General features: G+C 38.1%; 1 protein-coding gene across 1 annotated transcript in view; it reads left to right on the forward strand.

The window, feature by feature from the left end:
• The window catches only part of THSD7B (thrombospondin type 1 domain containing 7B), a 744,220-nt gene that overhangs the window by 271,717 nt on the left and 456,488 nt on the right, over positions 1–16,015 (forward strand). Inside the window, 1 exon segment of the mRNA XM_030327713.1 lies at positions 3,793–3,990. Within this exon segment, the coding sequence (XP_030183573.1) occupies positions 3,793–3,990 (198 nt within the window).

Here is a 16,015-nt window from a genome sequence, read left to right on the forward strand (position 1 = left end):
TAACTTATAAAATAGTTTCAAAGATTTATTAATTTGGGATAATGTAAGTAAAGTGGCTGGCACCATCTTGGGATAGGGTAGATGTTTAATTAATGCACGTACCTTTTCCCCTTGTTGGACTATATGCTCTGTGAAGAATAGATTTATGTTTTCTGTTCCTTCTGTGGCTTCCCACAGTACATTACAGTGATCTACATATGGCAGTTAATGTTTACTGAATGATGCTATCTGATTAATATGGAATTCAGCAAATGAAGGTAAGTGGTTGGCTGGCCCCAGCCGCTGTGGAGTTAGCAGTTGTGTATCTTTCAGAACAGAAGCACCCAGGGGAAGCATGATGTCTATTGCAGACATGAACACCAATGTGTGATTCAAGTTAAGCACTGACAGGAGACTGCAAGGTTTTTGTTCTAATGCTGAGCTTCTGCTATGATTTGATTCTAGTTAGAGTCAGGACAAGGGCAGTACAGATGAAAGACTAGAAGAATTTATTGACTGAGGAGATGTAATCTATAGATTTATGGTGAGATGGATGCAACTTGATTTGTAGAGGAAAATTTTACATACCCCTTAATGGCACTAAGCTCTAGGTTAAAGGATATCCAGAATCCTCAGGAAAGACTGCTAAGTTTCTGACGCAGTAGTGAAACCTTGTAAATCATGGAGACCTATGCTATGTCCTGCTCAAAGATACCGACTAAATTAGAGCAAACATAAGAGGATAAGTAAGCAGTATATGAACATTATTTGTAATAGTAGGGGTCATTTGGGGTTCCTGAGTAGTTCAGTCAGTTAAACATCTGACTCTTGATTTTGACTCAGGTCATGATCTCACGGTTTGTGAGTTCGAGCCCTGCACCGGGCTCTGTGCTGGCGGTGCAGAGCCTGCATGGGATTCTCTCTCTTTCCTTCCCTCTACCCCTCCCCTGCTTGCTTTCTCTCACTCTCTATCTCCCTAAAAATAAATAGGTAAATAAACTTTTTTTGAAAATTAAAAAAAAAAGGATTTGAGTTCATCCAAGTTGTGTGGCAGTGAGAACTTGGAGTTCATTATCGTTGGATGAGCATCAAGTGTAGTTGAGAACCTTGTATGTTTCCTATGTCTCTTCTGAAGGTGGCCCAGGAAGGGACCTAAACCCTTCTGCATATTTTATGTTGACTAATTAATGACATAGACTTGTAGGTACGAAGTATGGCAGAAGCCATCTTTTGTTTTAATTGTCCCTGACCTTAATATTTTCAATGCCATGATCATGAATGTGGTCTCTGATTGGCTGAATGATGCCTTCTCCTATGTGGCTGATCATCAAAGTAAGAATCAAAGACTCTCTTTTAAAAAGAGCTCTTTCCTCTCTCTCTCAAAATAAACACATAGACTTAAAGTTGAACCTGTGTGGCTCATTTGGTTAAGTCTGACTCTTAGTTTTGGCCCAACTCATGATCTCACAGTTCATGGGATCGACCTCTACATTGGGCTCTGCACTGACAGCACTAAGCCTGCTGGGATTCTCTCTCTATCTCTCTCTGGCCCTCCCCAGCTTGCATGTGCGCGCTCTCTCTCTCTCTCTCTCTCTCTCTCTCTCTCTCTCTCTTTTTCTCTCTCAAAATAAATAAATAAACTTAAAAGAATAAATAAAAGGACTTCATAGGTTAGCCCTAGACCAAGAAAACCCAAAAAGAGCATTTGAGGTGGTTTATCTAAAATACTTTCCCAGCCTTGTAATATTCTAAGGAAGCGTGGCTCCCTTTTATGGCCTAAAACCATGTGTCCATTAGTTCACACCTCCTTGGTTGTGCAATTTTACAGGAGTGAATCTTTTGCCCACTACACCTTGAGCTTTGTAACCTTTCATGTCATTACTATTGGTGGGAAAATAGGCATGGCTTTGGAAAATATGGGAGAGAGATATACCTGGCTTTGTGACCTCTCATGGTCCATAATTTGTTCTTCTCCTTGACTCTTGTGGGAATAGTAGTAGGGTATCTAACTCTCAGGCTGGGCATTCAGTGTTCTCAAGCTCTCTATTTTCCTATCAAAGTCTGTCTGTCTGCTGTTTCTCTCTTTTAACTCACCCAAAGGAATAAGTGAATAATTCCTTAAAATGTTATCACCCAATAAGACTGGTTTCATTAAAAAGAATGAATTAAAAGAATTAAATTGGTTAACAGAATTTGATGTGTTAGAGAATGGAAGTTAAAATATGAGGTCCATGGAAAGCAGGCATAGCCTTTAGAAGCGACACGGTAGGGCACCGTAGTGTCTCAGTTGGTTGAGCATCCAACTTCGGCTCAGGTCATGATCTCACTGTTCATGAGTTCAAGCCCTGCATTGGGCTCTGTGCTGACAGCTCAGAGCCTGGATCCTGCTTTGGATTTTCTGTCTCCCTCTGTCTCTGCCCCTCCCCCACTTGCATTTTCTCTCTCTCCCCCAAAAATAAATAAAAATATTTTTAAAAAATTAAGAAAAAATTTCAGAAGTGACATGTAATAAAGGCCAGAGATTAAAAACTCACAGACTAGGGGCGCCTGGGTGGCGCAGTCGGTTAAGCGTCCGACTTCAGCCAGGTCACGATCTCGCGCTCCGTGAGTTCGAGCCCCGCGTGGAGCTCTGGGATGATGGCTCGGAGCCTGGAGCCTGTTTCCGATTCTGTGTCTCCCTCTCTCTCTGCCCCTCCCCCGTTCATGCTCTGTCTCTCTCTGTCCCAAAAATAAATAAAAAACGTTGAAAAAAAATTAAAAAAAAAAACAAAAAAACTCATAGACTAAAGAGTTGTATCTAGTTCTCAGTCACTTTTTTTTCTTTAATTTTAAGACACTTTGTTTTTTAAAAATGATAAATTAGTTAAAAATGGAGAGATTTCATATAAAAACAAAACACAACTTGGATTTCTGTCTCCTTAGATAAATTCCACATTCCCTCATGGCAGCAGCCAATGGAAACAGGATTATGGCCACCTGTTACAGAACAAGCATGCATCTTCCATTTCACCACACAACTCAGGACTCCTTACAGTTGTACAATTGACTCGTTTCCCTCAGTTTGTACCTGTTTGACTCTTGCAACACTGAGTTTATGACTCTGTAAGCTTATAGAGTTGAAGGCCCATATATATCCTTATTATAGGTGATGTTGGGCTGTAGTCCCACAATACATTTTTTTTTTTAAACTTAATAATAGTCCAGGGACCCATGTCTAGCCAAGGTGAGGAATGCAGTCCAAAGAGATGCTGTGTTCACAGGGAAGGCTGACCTGGAATATAATGTCAAGGAAGGGATACAGGGAAATCTCTGGGCATAAAGCTGTGAATGTCTTAGTTACCAGGGATATGCCAAAATGTAGATGTATTTCAACTTAATGTGGAATAAGCAAAATGTCAAAAACAACAGAAAAAATAAAATGTGGATTTATCTATGTTAGGCTATTTCTGTGAGTCTTCATTTATTTCTATTGGTTTATTGATGCCATTGGACCAGTGCTACTTGCTACTCCATTTGATTGTGTGTTTGTGTATGGCCTCTCCAAGATTGTTAAGTCTTGGAAGACAGAGTCTCTGCTCTAGTTCTTTTCCATTTTCCCTTTCTTTTTGTATCCCCCTACCCCATTTCCCATAAAAGAAAACACCTTGAAATCATAGAACTTTTAGGACTATAGAGATTCAAATAAAAGTTTTATCTCTTTTCTAGTTGCTGCTGGTGTTTTGTTTTGTTTTGTTTTGTTTTGTTTTGTTTTGTTTTGTTTGTTTTGATGGATAAAGTTGAATCCTGTGAAACTTTTTTTTCTTTTCTTCTCAGGATTTAGAATGAGGCAGCGCCATGTCCTCATGGAATCCACAGGGCCTGCGGGCCACTGCCCTCATTTGGTGGAGTCTGTTCCTTGTGAGGATCCAATGTGTTACCGATGGCTGATGTCTGAAGGCGTCTGTATCCCCGATCATGGAAAATGTGGCCGAGGACATCGCATCCTGAAGGCTGTGTGCCAGAATGACCGAGGTATGAGGCAAAGACATATGTGTTGTTAAGTGAGAGCTGCCCTATTACTATTACACGTCACTGCTCTCAAACAGGTCATTTTCCCAAGGGAGGGAAACAGCTTTCCTATCCTTGAATACTTATGTTGAAGCCACGTGCTAAATTGCTGCAAAGTAAGCAGTCTTGAGTTAATGTGAGGCCACATAGTCCAAAAGAAAAGTATATGATTATGCCTCAGTGCAACACAGTGAAGCTAGAGATTTCTGTGCAGTTCTTAATTTATCAAGACAAATAGAATACAGAATTCCTCTGGGTAGTTTTCAACTTATCAATACCAAACAAGTTTTATTTGCCTTTTTTGAGGTCGATATGTAACATGCTTTTATATATTATTAACAAATACTACCTTGTAAAGATTCCAGGGCTACAATTCTCTCCAAGTTAAGGGAAAAAAATACTAAGCTATATCTTTTCATTTATGGAACATTCAACTACACTCAGTTCTAGACATAATACTGACATTTCTAAAGAACCGTTTTAAAATCTAAATTGTCAAGATTTGCAAAACTGTTAACAGTGGTGTCTTTGCTTCATTGTCAAGCTTCTAGTACAATGGTTGTTTGAAATGAAGGGTGATTTAGAAAACATGTAAGTCACATGGAAATGAGGGAAGTGACATTTGTAAACCTTTATCCTACAGTTAAAAAAAATCAGTCTCTTGGAAGAATATTGGTATGTTTATTAATCCCATTTATAATGCTCTTGATGGGTGGAGGGAAACGTTTTGACTTATGGAGTGAAGTAATCCATAGAATAGAAGGAAATTACAAAGTGGACTCAGAGTGGCTATTCGCATCCACACAGGGTTGACATTCAGCAATGGTTTCCTTGTTTCCCTCCTTCTTGTCTCCCCCTGCAGCCCTCTTTCTCTCCCTCTCTTCCTGCCCTTACCTCTCTCACTTTCTTCTTTCTTTCCTTCTCTAATCTTCCTTTCCTCCTGCTTTTGATCTGTTTTCTTTCTTTCTTTCTTTCTTTCTTTCTTTCTTTCTTTCTTTCTTTCTTTCTTTCTTTCTTTCCCACCACCATAATTAGCAGATAGACATTTTGTCAGGCAGTGTAATCAGTTATCTCATGAAACGTATTTGTTTAATTAGAGGTCAACAACAGGCTGTATTAGCTACATCCTTTATGACTAAGTTGTTAAAACTAATAGTGGCTTCTAATATTACCAAATAATTTTTGAATTGTGGTAATATATGTACAACTCATTAACAGAGGCAAATAAGATCACTGTGGTATTGCTTTTCTTTGATTTCAGGAAGAGTAGTATAGAGGTTTAAACCTGGAGTCTAAATCAGCCAGGTTGGAATTTCAAGTCTGCTACTCCCCTGCTAGATGAACTCAGGAAAATTAATTAACTTGTGGAGGAATCCTTTCCTTCAGACTTAAAATAGGGGTAATAAAATCTACCTCTCACTGATTGTGAGAGTTAAACTGGTTATATAAAAGTGATTAGTGAAGTGTCTGGCACATAACCACTCAAAATAAGCTATAAGATTATTTTTCTTATAATACACATTTATTACTGTTCTCTGCCCTGGGAGAATTGTGCAAAGAGCATTCTTATATAATATGAAAATAATGATGAGTATTAGAATAACCATATCACTTCTTCCTCCCAACCTCCAGCTGTGGAATCAAAAAGATGCTTTGTGTGGTTGAGTCCCAAAGACAAATTACTGTCAGGCTTTGTCATCTCACGGCAGGTATTAGAGGCTTGTCATGATGTATTATGTCTATAGGGCTGGGGAGTTTTTCACAATTTCACAATCTGTGTCTTCTGTAGTATTGCAGATTGTGATATTGTGATTTATAATTAGAAATACATATTCTTCCCATTTCCGGTGCAGAGCTGCTAAAACTCTTGGAACTTTCTGAGCAAAAAGAGCAATGGGAGCATCTTTTGTTACATTTGCTCTTTTGTCCTCAATTCCTGAAGTTGCTTCTGTAAAGGTGAAATGGGCGTGTTATTACTCAAAAACAAAAACAAAAAAAAAGAGAAAGAAATGAGTGTGTTGTTATTCATAACAAGCCCCATTCTCCCACATTTGGGTTTATGGTAATGAGGTGATTTGTGGAAAGCACCTAAGGATGAGAGCTGGTTGCCAGAGGAGCCAACCAAATAGAGGGTTGGAACTTTCAGTCTCACCCCCTGATTGCCAGGGAGGGGAGAGAGGGGAGGTTGAATCAAACACCAATGGCCAATGATTTAATGACTTGTGCATATGTAAAGAAACCTCCATAAAAAATAAAAAAAAAACAATAATAATAAAAAGAATTGGGGGTCTGGAGAGCTTCCAGGTTGGTGAACACTGTGGAGATTTGTGGAAAGTGGCAATGGAAATTCCACGCCCTTTCCCCATATCTCACCCTATTCATCTCTTCCACCTGGCTGTTCCTGAATTACATCTTTCACAGTCAACCAGTCATGTAGTAAGGGTCATGTAGTAAGTAAAACAGGTTTCCTGAGTTCTGTGAGCCACTCTGGCAAATTAATCAAAGCCAAAGAGGGGGTTGTGGGAAACTCAAATTTGTAGCTGGTTGGTTAGAAGCGTAGCTCACCTGGGCTTACAGTTGACCTCTGAAGAGGAGGGTGGTCTTGTAGGACCAAGACTTTTCCCTGTGGAATCTGATGCTATTTCTGGGTGACGTCAGAACTGAGTTGAATATTAGGACGTCCAGTTGGTTTTGGAGAATTCCGTGGTGTGGTGTGGGGAAATTGTCCCACCTCCCCCAACACACACATACTATCCCACTGAAAATGGATGCAGAATCCTTTCTACAGAGATATCCATTTTACCATTGTATAGCATTTCTAGAGTTTTATTGCTTATCCCTATGAAATGGCTAATTTTCAACATTGACCTAACTCTTGATTTCTATGGGGAAAAGTAGAAATTACTACTGGTTCATATCAATTCCATGAAGTCTTTATGGTGTTTACATACTTGGATGGGTCCTTAATCATTTGTGAGGTATCAGCCATAGTCATGGTTACAAGAACATGCTAGCCTGGTAGCTGAAGTAGTCTTTTGTCCAGTGAGAAATTGAAAATGTGGTCTGGTTGCACATTTTGGAATTCAGCTTCTTTGAGATTCTGGTTAATTTATGATAGAAGTTGAACAGAAAAGTGCTTCTCTTTAACTCTCTGCATATTATCATGGTCTTTCCGTATCTGCAGGAACTGCCAGAACTGTTGACACTCGTTTAAATGCTTGGAGAAGGGAAAAAAACAGTTGAGATATATTTGATAAGTCATCTGTGATTTTTTTCTAGTAACATTTGGTAGTTTTCTTTGCATCTTTCTGAATTTATTATTGTTTTATATGCCCTTTATTTCACAATTTATTTAGAGTTAACTGGATAAGACCAAACTAAGTATCTTCATTTTGGTAAACAAACAAAGAAATAAACAAAACAAAACAAATGCATATTAGATCTAATCAGACTTAAGTCCTGCTATAATTTGCAAGGGTAACTTTTTCATATATATATATATATGTATAGTATGTGCACATATGTATATGATATATACATACACACACGTGTGTGTGTGTGTGTGTGTGTGTGTGTGTGTGTGTGTGTGTGTGTGTATAACATTAAAACCCCTTGCAAAATATCTATATCCCATTCAGATTGTGGAACCAAGAGATTTCCACATAGCCATGATCAGGATTCTGTAGGCCTCTTCAAAGTGTCTTCTTGGGCATTTGTGCCACTAGAAAGAATATTTGTCTTCCCCAGAAGTGTGTTTAAATAATTAGTTTAGGGGCACCTGAGTGGCTCAGTCAGTTGAATGTCCCGACTCTTGATTTTCATTTAGGTCATGATCCCAGGGTCGTGGGATTGAGCCCTGTGTTGGGCTCCTCACTGAGTGTGGAGCCTATTTAAGATTCTCTCTCCCTCTGCCCCTCTCCACCTCTCATGCTCTCTCTCTGTCTCTTTCTCAAATTAAAAAAAAAATAGTTTGAAGCCCTTGAAAATCTACAATCTCTGTCACATTGAAGCCAGTAAGTAGCAATTTGAGATAACGAAAATTTGTGTGCTAGTTTAAGAATGTAATCGACTTTAGACTATCAAAGATCCAAGTAGTCATTTATGAATTTCTACAGTCTGTGTAGAGGTATGTTTTGACTCATGCTCTACTTTGATTTATTAGTGATACTGTCCCGTCTTACTGAAGTTACTATTTCTCATCCAGCCTGTGAATGTAGCAAACAATGGGTTAGTAATACTTATTTTTAGGAAGAAAATTGTATAAAAGATTGCACGAATGAGTATTCTGATTTGTATCTGATTTCTAATACTTTGAGTGGTCGATGAACTTTGATTTCTTTCCTCTGCACAACATCTTATCACTAATCTGGGTCAATAGAAGTCTACTGAGTATAGAATATACATAGGTTTTTCTTGTCTCATTGACAAGCAGGTTTCCTGCAAGTCAAAGTAGACATTTGAAAGTAAATGGACTGTGATGCAAACTGGATGCCCAATCTACTTCTCCTTTAGATTATCGGGTTAATATGCTGGGGTTTAAACTTTGTTTCTCAAATGCGTAACTAGTTCATTGTTGCCAGGTTTCACTGGCAGTTGATGAAGGTGTACCACTATCTAGCATCTTCCCAGAGTAGGTTGGGAAAATCCCCATAATGCTAGGGCAGTGGACAACATTCCTAGTGACTGACATATGATCACTATTTATCATCTTTCATGTCTCTGTAATGCAAAGTGGACAGATGACATCACAGGGTCAATGGATAAACACCAGACTGTCTATTAGGCAGTCAGACCTTGATTACTCACCAAGTGCTTTGCTCCATAATTTGCAGAGTAGGTTATCTTGAGAAAAAAAAGAGTGTCTGTATATTTCGGCAAACATCTTTATTTGGAGGTAATGCGGTGTACATTCTGTACTTGGAAAAAGCAAATACCCGTGTTGGTATAACACAGAGTATTAATACATTAAGAAGAACAAAGTTCACATGTTGACAGGTACATGGAACTAGGGTTCTCCAGTGTTACTGGAATGCCCCCTTGCATAGAGGGATACTTATTTTTCAGTTGCGCTAGATTTTCTCCATGCAAATATTTTCCTTAAGTGGTGTATATATTTGCACAGAAAGCTTGGGGAATGATTTTCAATCATTAAGGTTACTTTGCTTTTCATTTCAGAGGCATTTTTCTGTGAGTTATTGCCTTGCATCATTAACCTTGGACAATCCAAAAATGTGATATTTAATCTTGGATAAAATGGCATGTGCTCATAAGCATGTGCTTATAAGTACCCATAGGATGACTTTAATTGGTAGAAAGCATGCTAGGTTAATCATTTAACTGAAGTGAGTTAATTTTTTTTTAATGTTTTTAAATCTATGATTGAATTGGAAGTTTTGTTTTATTTATTTTTTATCTTTAAATCTCAAGAAATGTTCTTTAGGTTAGCTTTGAAAAGAAGGTCAAACTCCATTCAGATAACAAGTTATTCATCGGAATTCTAAATAAAACCCCTTTTGTGGTTTCAAGTACTATTTTCTAAACCCTTTGATCATGTTGTATGTCATTTTGGTCATCGAGCACTGCTTTACTTCTCTTCTATGCTTCTTCTTTGTCTTACAAGGTTTTCTAACTGCTATTTCAGCACAATATTTATTTTCTTATATTTTAGGAAGACCAAAGAATAAATTATCGGTGAGATATTTCTTTGCCACACAAGTACTAGTCTGTGGTCTATCAACCTGTTAAAGAGACTCTACATATTAGAGCCACCACAGAGATTATACAGCCTCAAAATAAATTTCAAATAAAATTTTTCTGAAAGTTGTGAGCACTTTCATGGAAATAAGTATGTAGCTAATTAAGATGTACATTTTGGAAGGGATAAGAGTAATTTTAATTGTTTTAAGTTATAAGAAAGCAACTATTATTTTCATCTTATGTTATTTTTATCTGTTTCTGTTTTGAGCAGAAACACACACACACACAAACACTTATACACACACATACACACACTTACCTTTGCATAAGGTTTGGAAATTTAAAAACTGTATTGCCAGGAGTTCAGAGGGATGGAAGGATAGGGAAATAAATATGGACATGCATTTTATATTAGCAGTGCAAATCCAGAGATAGCCTTTTTGAAATAGCTAAACTTAGCATGCACTGTTGTTTCCTGCTTAGATCCTCTAAACCATTTACCATTTCTGTGTATATCAGCCCCCAAGTTCCAGCTGACATGACGACTTGCTTCTGTTTGCCTGGGGAATTTCTGTGCCCACGGAAGTGCAGTCAGCAGTGCCAGGGAATTAACAATCCCAGGGAGCAGCCTTCAACCCATGATTGGGAGTTGTAAAAATCATTGCCCTTGCCTTTCAGATGGGATAACGTTGATATGTATGTTCTGTGCTGTTTCCCAGAGCTCCCACTGAGAGGAAGCTCCACCTACTAATCATGGTGACTTCCTTTGATCACACACCCTCTCTCAGCCTCCTTCCCTATCTCATCCCCTACTGTTGCACTCACTGGTTCTCTGGCGTAACTCCCCAATAAACACTTGCCCAAGAATCTTTGTCAAAGTGTTTATTGTGGTACGACTCAAACTGAGACAAGGATGTGTGAAAAGATATTTCATGGATCCATTCCTGCAGCAGATAGAGGATCCAATTCCAGTCGTACCATGTCGATAATATTTAAAGAAACGACTTCCTTGGAAGAGATGATACTGCCAATCATAAGATCCCATTCAATACTTTGAACAACCCTCACTATTTACAGTTATTTGGTAAGATCAGATGGCTTCAGTATACTGCTTCTGCACCCCTCCCCCATCCTTTGAAAGCATAAAACCATTAGTGAATCCCATTTCTTTACCAGTTAGACAATACTAGTAACTTATACAATCCTCCTGAGTCTTGTTTTCCAACAATTGAGTTATTTTATGACTCTCAGGGGAAGGCTAGCTAGGTTATTCATGTTTTCATTTTATAGTGGATTCCAGAGTGTATTGGAATATTTCTAAATAAGGACAAGAGAAAAACAGAGGTCTTTGGAATGTTAAAGGAATTATTTGTGTAGGAAAATTGGGTCTGAATTGTTTGGGGAACATATTTCTCTATCTCCTTTGTTGTAGATCAGTCATTCAAAAACTACAATGTGAAAATCCCCCAGTGGGATTATAAAAACACTAGTCATCAGAGAAATGCAAATCAAAGCAACAATGAGTTATCCCCTTACACCTGTCAGCTTGGCTAATAACAAAAAGAAGAAATAACAAGTGTGGGTAAGGTTTTGGAGAAAAGGGAACCCTTGTGCCTTGTTGGTGGGAATGTAAACTGGTACAACCACTGTGGAAAACACTATGGAGGTTCCTCAAAAAAATTAGAAATAGACTTACCATGGGATTCAGTAATTCTGCTACTGGGTTTTTACCCAAAGAAAACAAAAACACTAATTTGAACAGATATATGCATCTCTGTGTTTATGGCAGCATTATTTACAATAGTCAAGATATGAAAGCAACCCAAGTATCCATTAATAGATGAATGGATAAAGATGTGGTATATATATGCAATGGATTATTACTCAACCAGAAAGAGGAATGAGATCTTGCCATTTGCAACAGCATGGATGTACCTATTATGTTAAGTGAAATACTTCAGGCAGAGAAATACAAATACCATATGGTTTTACTTATATATGGAATTCAAAAAACAAACAAACAAACAAACAAACAAACAAAAACAGACCTATAAGTACAAAGAACAAACTGCTGGTTGCCAGAGGGGAAGGGATGGGAGGATGGGGAAAATGGGTGAAGAGGAGTGAGGGGCACAGGCTTCAGTTATGGAATGAGTAAGTCATGGGGATGAAAGGTACAGCACAGGGAATATAGTCAATGGTATTTGAATAGTGTTGTGTGATGACCAATGGTAGCTGCACTTGTGATAAGCATAGCATAACTAATAGACTTGTCAAATCACTATGTTGTACACCTGAAACTATTGTAACATGTGTCAACTGTACTTCAATTAAAAAACAAAACACAAATGGAGTGGCCCCCACTCCAGAGTTTCTGATTCTGTAGGTCTGAGATGCGGCTAGGGATCTGTATTTCTAATAAGTTTCCAGGTGATGCTGATGGTGATGGTTGAGGGACCACACCTTGAGAAGCACTGCTCTAGGCAGACGGGGGCCTATAGGCAACCTCATAATGTTTGTGTATAACAGAAGTAGGCTACAGCAGTGACAGATATGTCTTATACTTAGAATCAACAATAGTATTGATTCTAATCTGTTGTTTCTTGTTTCCTGCTGGGGAAGTTATTCTTGAAATCTATGAAATATATTACTGTCTTTCCAGAAGCAAGCAGTGAGTAAATATTCTTTTATTTCTTTATTGTTACCTAGATGGATTACTAAAAGATCAAATAGTGGAAAGCAATAGTGTACTCTTGCAGAAACAGAAGACACATAATATGTGAGATGAGTTATTTAGGTTTAGAGGAGAGAATTTTCATTTTCAGCAAGCTATCTTTTTCAGACCACCAACTGGTAGCAGTTTGGTGTCAGTGTCCTTACTGAGGGAAGTGTGGTGATGACAAATACGTTGTATTAAATTTTGAAATGAACCTGACTTTGCAGTTGAAAGTGCCAATAAGATCAGGCTGCTATTCACGCTACAGGAATCAGACTGCAAAAGAGATTAAATTTGAGAGTTCCTGTAGCCAAGTTCTGCATTCCCTTTCATTTAGATGTCTTGCAGTGAAATTAAAGGTGAAATTTTAATAATGCTTGGCAATGAGGGAATCCAAAAGAGAAAAATAGAGACTTGTTCTAATCAGTTTCCCTATCCATGTTTGATGGGAAGGTGGGAGTAGATGTAAATGGTGAATCAATTTAAATGTTAAAGAGAGAGGAACTGCAGTGCGGTTTAAATATATTTACTGTACGTTGCCTGTCGATAAACAGATATTGTATTTTGAATTACTTCCTCTTTCTACCCTGGTAAATACTTAGACATTGCAAGTTAGCTTTTGTCTTTTTACTCTGTTACCAAGGTTCCCAAGGACATGACTGTGTTAACATCACTACCCCATTAACTATAGTCTGATTTTTCCAGATTTTAATATTTGGAAATACCTGAAAAGAAATTGCTTCCTGAGTGTGCCTGTGTGTCTCATAGAAAGGCTGTCTCTTTTTTCTATCTCTTCTGAAATTCTCAATGGCTGTCTACTTTCTGTTCCCGGTCCATAGGATTTGAAAACCAAAACAAATCATAGATTGTACTGATTCTTCAAAATATAGTTCATATGATTAAAGAGTCAACCTGACCTTCCAATGGGAATTAATGTGAGACTGTCACCCTTGCCATTACTTTTGATTTTCTGGGCAAGCTCTGAGTTTCCCTATTCCATTGTATATTCTACTAGTGTTACTAACAGGGATTAGTTAGCATTAGTCACAGGGATATAACTTTGTTTTCTCATTCTGAAATGCATTTTAAAGTGTCATTTGGCTGTTTCATATGGCCTTTGGCTGGTAACTCCTGACATAGCATCTCCCCACTTTTCCCTCTATGTAGACATAGGAAAAGTAAGGTATGTGGATTAAAACACATTTCTCATATGCTGGAGTAATTTTCACTGATAGGATCACCAATATGACTAGATTAGGAAATGCAATCACAGGCTTACCTGTGCTGTACCCATCTGAGTGTTTTAGGGAAAATATAATGAAAGAAATCTCTCCTGGAAAGGCCTATCAATCCCATGCAAAATCAATTAGAAGGAAATTTTATTTAGGCTAGAAAAATTTTTACTTAGACTTTATAGTTAACTCTGAATTTCTAAATTGAAATAATTAGTACAGGTACTGTATCTAAGTGATTAATGAATCAAAGTTAAGAATTCATAGTGTATAAGCCTTTCTGCTGTGCTGTTCTTTCCATACTTACTGAGTTGAGTGTCTGCTATCCCAAAGAACTTGATCATTTTCCATGGAGAAATATCTAAGACGTAGAAATCAAAAATTATTTTAGAGAAATCATATATTTTACATCAAAGAAACACAAACTAAAGGGTAAAAAAGTGTTGAATGTTAATTTAGGGTTATCTTAAGAACATGGTATTTCCCTTAGTCCTGAGGTAGATTTCAGTCAACAACAGACATCTAGAAAATCCATAGCTCACACCAAGTGCTACTCTTACCTCTGTTACTTCTGTGGGAATTTGCCTCCAGTCACTTATTCGCCTGCCTTAGATGCTCATCTTCTTCTTCCTTTGTCTGATCTCACTCATTCTTTGAAAACCTGGATTAATGTCCTTTAGAAAACCATCCCTTCCCTACCATCCCACCTCTTTTAAGCTGTTCTGGACTCTCAGGTAAACATTACAGTTACCACCCACCTCAGATTATTTGTCAATTATGATAATCCTATTTCCTTGATAGATGGTTGGTTCAGAAATGTGCCAGGTTGAATCCATCTGAGCCAATGGGATGTGAGAAGAGGGACATGAAAAAAGAAGGGTGTTGTTTCAGTTGCTTCCCTGATCCATGGTATGATCTACAGTTTATGTAACTTCTGGATGAAAGCATTCCTGTGTGCAGTAGGGAAGACCTGTGAAGACACTGTGGGTCCTAGAGGACATTGCTGAGCCCATTAGTCAACAGTCTGAGCACTGGCTGTTAAGTAAGACAATAGATTTCCTTATTGTAAAAGCCAGTTTCTATTGGAGTTTATTTTAGCTGCTGCACAAGTCATTCTAAATGATGGGGTGCCTGTCTTCTGTGTTCTCATAACACTTTGTGGTTCAGTTATTAACGTCTTTACCACTTTATATTGAAATTATCTGCTCACTTATCTTTTTCTTCCCGTTTGACTCTTAGTTTTTCAAGGGCAGAGACCTTGACTCATTCATCGTTTTATTCTTGGCATGATGCCAGAGTGTCTGGTGTATTAAGATTTATTCAATAAATATTTATAGAACTTAAAAGAGTCGTTTCAGTCGATTTATACAACAGCCCAATTGGGATGTATTACTATTATTCCAGTTTTACTGATGAGAACATTGTAGCCCAGAAATGTTGATAGGCCAAAGTCACTCAACTAGCAAATTCTAACACCAGAAGTTTGAATTCCAGACCTAGGACTCCAAACCTGTACTTGTTCTGCTTCATCAGTGTCAGCAAATGCAGAGCACAGCCACCAGCAACATCAGCACTGCCATGTCTCAGACTTGTGAAATAGCTTTCATTAGTTAAGATGTTATTTTGTTTGTTTGTTTGTTTGTTACGTTGAGACTTACCCTGAAATTCACTCTAAACGCTGCACTCAAGGCATCCACTGCCAACTGACTGATGTGTGTCCACAAGTTGAAACCCACTTCTAGTCTCACAATAAGCATCTTGCCTCTCTTTTCTTTGATCTGAGCTAGCAGCAGGAGAGAGGTCATCAGGTACAATGAAAACATATAGCCCACACACGTTTCCTTCTGGCACAACAAGGTGTATTTGAACTAGACATATAGTACTTATCTGGTTTTCCCTGGCAACTTTAGTTCTAATCTTGATCATATTCAGACAGCTAAGCAGCATAGAATTTATTCATCAGACTGGATTTGGAGTAGAAAGAGAAGCAGAATCTCTGAAAAAGAAGATATGCAAAGTCACAAAGGAGAAGGTGGGAGACAGCTACTAAGGGGCAACTAGCTTTTCACTCCTTCAGAGTAGAGGTATTCCTCCAGGGAGGCAATAACGGAACTCCCCATGACACTATATTTTGAGATTCAAGGAATTTGTGAAGTTGAGGGAGTAAAAAGCAAGCAGACTTCTATACACCAAAGTCACTCTTAATATCATATCAGAGTGTATTAAAATAAACTGAAAGTGTTCATTGAGGACGTGATTTTCCTGAGACATACTGCTTTAGAGGGCAAACAGGTAGAAATTAAAAGATGACAAACTTTGGCTTAACATGTGAATACAGGTTCCA

The sequence above is a fragment of the Lynx canadensis genome, chromosome C1 (genome assembly GCF_007474595.2).
Source record: "Lynx canadensis isolate LIC74 chromosome C1, mLynCan4.pri.v2, whole genome shotgun sequence".
Classification (NCBI taxonomy): domain Eukaryota; kingdom Metazoa; phylum Chordata; class Mammalia; order Carnivora; family Felidae; genus Lynx; species Lynx canadensis.